The sequence below is a fragment of the Rattus norvegicus genome, chromosome 8 (assembly GCF_036323735.1).
Source record: "Rattus norvegicus strain BN/NHsdMcwi chromosome 8, GRCr8, whole genome shotgun sequence".
NCBI lineage: Eukaryota > Metazoa > Chordata > Mammalia > Rodentia > Muridae > Rattus > Rattus norvegicus.
Genome location: NC_086026.1, coordinates 84,987,833 through 84,994,831, shown reverse-complemented (window position 1 = coordinate 84,994,831; position 6,999 = coordinate 84,987,833). Strand labels below are relative to the sequence as shown.

At 46.3% G+C, this 6,999-nt stretch overlaps 1 protein-coding gene across 1 annotated transcript; it reads right to left on the bottom strand.

Moving 5' to 3' along the window:
• Positions 1 to 953: 953 nt before the first annotated feature.
• Bcl2l10 (Bcl2-like 10) lies at positions 954 to 6,999 on the bottom strand. Its single transcript, NM_053733.1, has 2 exons — positions 6,554 to 6,999; positions 954 to 1,581 (listed from the first exon to the last, which is right to left on the bottom strand). The coding sequence occupies exons 1-2, from the start codon at positions 6,986 to 6,988 to the stop codon at positions 1,459 to 1,461; spliced, it is 558 nt and encodes a 185-aa protein (NP_446185.1). The 5' UTR covers positions 6,989 to 6,999; the 3' UTR covers positions 954 to 1,458.

Sequence of the window (6,999 nt, the reverse complement as noted above, 5' to 3'; positions counted from 1 at the left end):
CCCACTTCTGCCACACAGGCTCTGATTCCCCTCCTCGGGGACTCCCCTGAATTAGGATTTCCCTAGGAACCTCACAGTAGGAAGAGGCCAAGACCAGAGAGCTAGTTGGGCAGGTAAAGGTGGTTACCACCGAGCTACATGGCCTGATTTTGATCCCAGGAAACCACATAGTGAAAGGAGAGAACCAACTCCTATAAGTTGTCTTCTGACCTCCATATGTGTACTATGGTATACACACACACACACACACACACACACACACAGGACCACAGGACACACACGCAATGGACACACTGTAACAAAACAAAACAAACAAATGTAGTTTGGCTTAGTAGGTAAAAGTGTTTGCCAGCAAGCTTGATGGCTCAAATTTGATCCCCAAAACCCACATTTCCAGTCAGAAATATTGTAACAAAACAGACATACGCACAAACGAAACAAAACAGGATTAGACCAACCCAGTTTTATGAAACGGTGAGCTAGTATTGGCCAGGGAGGTTGGGAGGGACACAGTGCTTGCCTACCATACGGTTCTGAGTAGACTGAAGAGGGCACAGAGGAAAGGAGGAATGAGCAGTGGACGTTTATGCAGATTAAATGTTTAAAACAAAGCATTGTTAAGGCTGGAGAGACGGCTCAGTGGTTAAGAGTATTGGCTGCCTTTCCAGGGGACCCTGGTTTGATTCCCAGCACTTGCATGGTGACTCACGACTATCTGTAACCCCTGTTCCAGGGATCTGATACCCTCTTCTGGCCTCACAGGCACATAAGTGGTGCACAGATCATAGAAGCAGAGCACACATATACATTATAAAAATAAAAACTACCCCCCCATAGCAATATAAACCAAATCCTGGTTTATACTGTAGACAATAAAAGTAAGTTGTCATCAATTCGAGTTACTCCCAAGAAGAAGAGTCTTGCTGAATTGTAGAAAGACACGTTCTTTTCTTCTTTTTAAATGTATACATTTATTAAGAATTCGAAGTTACTTAAAACTGTATTAAGGGGAGCATTATAAATTCAGAAGCCCTGGGAATGAGGCATGGAAGGATTTAGGTTTCAAAGGATTCCTTCAGGTTTCCTATTGCATTCTTCATTGCTCCGGGCTCTGGGCTCTGGGGTTTAGGACCCCCTGCCCTGCCCCTGGCTACTTAACAGCAGCTGAGAACCCTGCAACAGATGGGAGTGGCTCTGCTGTGCCTGCAGCCAAATGCAGACAACAACACATCTAGTGAGTGGGTGCAGCGTTTTTCTGAAGTTCTTTGGAGTGATATAGACCATCTCCCCACTTAGCAAAGAGCTACTTAGGCCCATCCCAAACCCGGAACTCCGTGTAGCATGCAGGTAGAAATGTCTCTAGGCAGGAGGATTTCCTCAGTTCTTATCCAACTACCCAGAATTGTCCCTTAGAGGGCCCGCAGTTAGGCAGGTAAGATCGATTTAAAAATTTAAAACTTATAAACATTTCCAGATATAAAAGATGGCCGTTGCAAAGAAACAGGACAGAATAGCCCGGATCAGCAATCTTCTCCAGAAGCCGGGTGGTAAGGGGTTCTTGAAGAATTGGCAAAAGCCATCCTGCAAGGGGCAAAAGAGGAGAATTAGACTGTCTCTCCACGAACAGACCTGAGCCCCGAATACACAGCAGGTGCAGCCGGAGGGATGGCTCAGCAGTTAAGAGCACTGTCTGCTCTTGCAGAAGACTTGGGTTCAGTTCTCAGCACCCACATGGTGTCTTACACTGCTCATAACTCCAGTTATACGTGATCTGACATCCTCCCTGGCTTCCCTGAGCACTGCACATCCATGGTAGACATTCAGGTATTCATCTACATCAAGGGTTAGCTCAGAGCTTAGAGGTCAAACATGCAATCAGCATGCACAAGGCCCTGGGTCAGGTTCCAGTATGAAAAACACTCCAAAATACATGGAAGGTTCTAGATCATGCCTTAAAAATGAAAGGCACATGGCTACCAGATACCTTCCAGCTGGGATTTGTAATTAGCCATCCAACTTGCTGTATGAACAACCATCTAACTGCTTCATATGGCAGAGATCCCTCGATACGCCTCATATTTTACCTCAGTGCTTAGGAAAGGCATCTTGGAGAACTCTATTAAAACCTCTCCTTGAAACACACCGGATAAACAGTTCTCTGCACCCAAATCCCGTGGGAGGGAGAGCTGAACCTTCAGAGAGGCAGACACGCCTGGGAAACCAGAAGAGACTGCACTCTGTGCACATCCAGACGCCAGAGGAAAACACCAAACGTCATCTGGAACCCTGGTGCACGGAGGCTCCCGGAAAGAGCGGCACAGATCTTCCCAGTTGCTGCCGCCGCGGAGAGGACTTAGGCAGTACCCCACGAGCAAACTTGAGCCTTGGAACCACAGGTGGGACCAACTTTTCCCCTGCAAGAAACCTGCCTGGTGAACTCAAGACACAGGCCCACAGGAACAGCTGAAGACCTGTAGAGAGGAAAAACTACACGCCCAAAAGCAGAACACTCTGTCCCCATAACTGGCTGAAAGAAAACAGGAAAACAGGTCTACAGCACTCCTGACACACAGGCTTATAGGACAGTCTAGCCACGGTCAGAAATAGCAGAACAAAGTAACACTAGAGATAATCTGATGGCGAGAGGCAAGCGCAGGAACCCAAGCAACAGAAACCAAGACTACATGGCATCATCGGAGCCCAATTCTCCCACCAAAGCAAACACGGAATATCCAAACACACCAGAAAAGCAAGATCTAGTTTCAAAATCATATTTGATCATGATGCTGGAGGACTTCAAGAAAGACATAAAGAACTCCCTTAGAGAACAAGTAGAAGCCTACAGAGAGGAATCGCAAAAATCCCTGAAAGAATTCCAGGAAAACACAATCAAACAGTTGAAGGAATTAAAAATGGAAATAGAATCAATCAAGAAAGAACACATGGAAACAACCCTGGACATAGAAAATCAAAAGAAAAGACAAGGAGCTGTAGATACAAGCTTCACCAACAGAATACAAGAGATGGAAGAGAGAATCTCAGGAGCAGAAGATTCCATAGAAATCATTGACTCAACTGTCAAAGGTAATGTAAAGCAGAAAAAGCTACTGGTCCAAAACATACAGGAAATCCAGGACTCAATGAGAAGATCAAACCTAAGGATAATAGGTATAGAAGAGAGTGAAGACTCCCAGCTCAAAGGACCAGTAAATATCTTCAACAAAATCATAGAAGAAAACTTCCCTAACCTAAAAAAGAGATACCCATAGGCATACAAGAAGCCTACAGAACTCCAAATAGATTGGACCAGAAAAGAAACACCTCCCGTCACATAATTGTCAAAACACCAAACGCACAAAATAAAGAAAGACTATTAAAAGCAGTAAGGGAAAAAGGTCAAGTAACATATAAAGGCAGACCTATCAGAATCACACCAGACTTTTCGCCAGAAACTATGAAGGCCAGAAGATCCTGGACAGATGTCATACAGACCCTAAGAGAACACAAATGCTAGCCCAGGTTACTGTATCCTGCAAAACTCTCAATTAACATAGATGGAGAAACCAAGATATTCCATGACAAAACCAAATTTACACAATATCTTTCTACAAATCCAGCACTAGAAAGGATAATAAAGGGTAAAGCTCAACATAAGGAGGCAAGCTATACCCTAGAAGAAGCAAGAAACTAATCATCTTGGCAACAAAACAAAGAGAAGAAAAGCACACAAACATAACCTCACATCCAAATATGAATATAACAGGAAGCAATAATCACTATTCCTTAATATCTCTCAACATCAATGGCCTCAACTCCCCAATAAAAAGACATAGATTAACAAACTGGATATGCAATGAGGACCCTGCATTCTGCTGCCTACAGGAAACACACCTCAGAGACAAAGACAGACACTACCTCAGAGTGAAAGGCTGGAAAACAACTTTCCAAGCAAATGGTCAGAAAAAGCAAGCTGGAGTAGCCATTCTAATATCAAATAAAATCAATTTTCAATTAAAAGTCATCAAAAAAGATAAGGAAGGACACTTCATATTCATCAAAGGAAAAATCCACCAAGATGAACTCTCAATCCTCATCTTCAGTTGGTTTATATACAAGTGTGCAATTTCTAGGCTTGAAAGCAAAATGATGCTATCTGGTGCTGGATAGAGGAGCCTTATTTTTTATTATGGCAGCTTGCTATTTTTGTAACATGGTGACTTGGTTGAACACAATAAAGTACAGTAGTAACTGAAAAAAAAAACAAAAAAAAAAAACAAACAAACAAACAAAAAAAAAACCTCTCCTTACCCTCTGATCCCTTCCCCACCATCTCCAATAAAAATTACAAAACATAAACCCTTGGCTGTTTCCTCCTTTGACAGCACCTGTCTGTCTTCAGTCTTTCTATTCACTCTTGACCTTCTCTCTACAAATCAAACTCAAAAGGTTTTCAAAACTCACTGGGGACCTTGTGGGTCACAGTTCTGGTTACTCCTTTAATAAGTATCTTGGGTCTTACAGTTACAGGCCCCCTCTTTAGCACTCTTTCTCCTCTCAATTCATCCAGACTGCTGAGTGGTGCATGACACAGACTCATGGTGACCACATCCTTCCACTGTGCCAATCTCTGACTCAGATACCCGGAGATGGGAGACCTGCCGACCATACCATCCAGGTCATATGTAGCAATCAGACATTGAACTTAGCGCCCGTTATCCCCAGACCACAAAAGGCTGGGAATGTTAGCCTTTGAACCAGAGGGTGTTCAGGCCATGCTGACTGGCAGCAGCTGCCTTCTCTACCTTCACAGCTTGCGTCAAAGAAATAGCAGATACCCTGTTGAAAGTCAGCCCGGGAACTCCTAAGTCTTTCTTCCTCAAAGGGAGCTTAACCAACACCAGACTACCTGAGACCCTAAGTAATCAGGTACTATGGGTAGCAAATCCTGTATCATGAAGGGACACTAACTAAAGGGCGAAACCTTCCCTTTTCCCTTCCTGCTCCAGAACCAGTGACAGCTACACACACCCATGCATCCACACGGATTCATCACTACGTGGCACAAGACCTCCCCCTTCCTCTGGAACCTATGAGAGGGGATTCCTCACTTGGCCGTATGAACCTAAACTCTGTGTAGAGCTGCGGCCATGCTGCCTTCCCTTCGTCTTAATAAGTCTGCTGGTGAATCTCTCTCCCAAAAGGGAAAATCTGCCCAAGTCTGAGATCTTATGTGAGAGAGGGAGAGAGAGAGAGAGAGAGAGAGAGAGAGAGAGAGAGAGAGAGAGAGAGAGTGTGTGTGCGTGCGTGCGTGTGTGTGTGTGTGTGTGTGTGTGAGAGAGAGAGAGAGAGAGAGAGAGAGAGAGAGAGAGAGAGAGAGAGAGGTGGTAGGGAGGAGCCAGGACACAGAGGGAAACATCATCACTCTGTCTTCATGACCTTGTCAGAGAGGGTCCTGAGAAACTCAGCTGAAGGCAGTCTGCAGGCCAGTGGCAACCCACACATCGGGAGCAGGGCAGGTGTTAACACGTCATGCTGCCCTTTCTTTCACCCGTAGCTTAAGTGCAGACTCCTGACAGGAGTGTGATCTGTTTGGTTTTTGTATAGCAGGTTTTAATAGTTAAGTTACATTTATTCCATAACACAGGCCACCTCCATTTTGATTCAATTCCTATGAAGAGGGAGGTAAAGAAACCTGTGGCCAAGCTCAGCTTCCAGGGCCTGTTGTGGGTTAACCTAGGATAGAGCAAGCTTCCTTCCTTCCTTCCTTCCTTCCTTCCTTCCTTCCTTCCTTCCTTCTCCGGTGAGGCTGGAGATCAAACCCAGGGCTTTACAGATGCTAACTGCGTACCAACAAGCTTTATCCTCATCCTGCGTGTTTTCCTTGATCAATAGCTCTGTAGCCGGAGGCTAAGGACTGCCTCTTTAGCCTACACCACAAAGATTAAGGACCGTAGGAAAGCCAGGAGCCTGGAGGTTGCCCAGCAGGGAAAAGTGCAATGGCCTAAAAGTAAAGATCCCAGTTAGGGTCCCCACTTGGTGGCCACACACATTTCACAATCCCTAAGACCTTACTCTAATAAAGGGTAAGAGAAGAAGCTCTGGAGGGCCTGGGCATGGCTACTGCTCCCTTTATACTACTTGGGCATATCAGACTTAATCAACCCTCCCTGACAGTCCTGGGGCAAGAGTTAGGGTAAGCCGCGTGTGCCCGGCTGCCCCTGAATGAACTTTTGTAAGAACTATTGAGCAAGAGCAGTCTGAGGGCCTATAAAGAAATCCCCAGGCTGGAGATGCGGTTCACTTAGTGCTTGCCCAAGATGCTCAAAGTCCCGGTCTTCCCTACATAGCACCACATAAACCCACCATAATGACCTAGCCTGTAATCCTGGTGCTCCTGGGATGGGAGCAGGAGGACCATAGCGGCAGGAGAGAGTATCTGATGAGGTTTGAGGCCAGCCTGAGCTGGCTGCGTAAGACCCTGACATAAAGGCACTCAGCACAGCATCCTGGCCCCTTCCTCCAACCCATCTCCATCACGCTCCAATGGTCTCACCCAGCCACCGTGAGCCTCCAGCCAGGAGCGATGCCGTCCTGTGAGTCGATTGTACAGCAAGCTCACTATGAGATAGCAGTCTCGCTCCAGTAGGAGACGGTTTCTTTGATCCCTCCTCCGCTTAACAGTCCTGTCTTGGTTCATTAGCGTCCCCACGAAGGCCAGGAGCATCACCAGGCGGCCCCAGTTGAACTCTTGGTCATTGGAGAGCAACTCATCCGCCATCTGTGTCACCAGCTCCAGGCGGTTGCCCTGGTAGTCGCGGAAGGAGTTGAAAAGATCCTGGTGCTCCTGTTGGATCTGACTAGTCACAGAGCGCAGCAAGGCCGCCTCAACAGACGTGGGCAGTGGCTCAGGGGTGTTCGGCGCCCGTGCGCAGAACAATATGTAGTCAGTCAGCAGCCGTCTAGTGCGATCCTGCAGCGGGTCACCCATCTTTTGGCCTC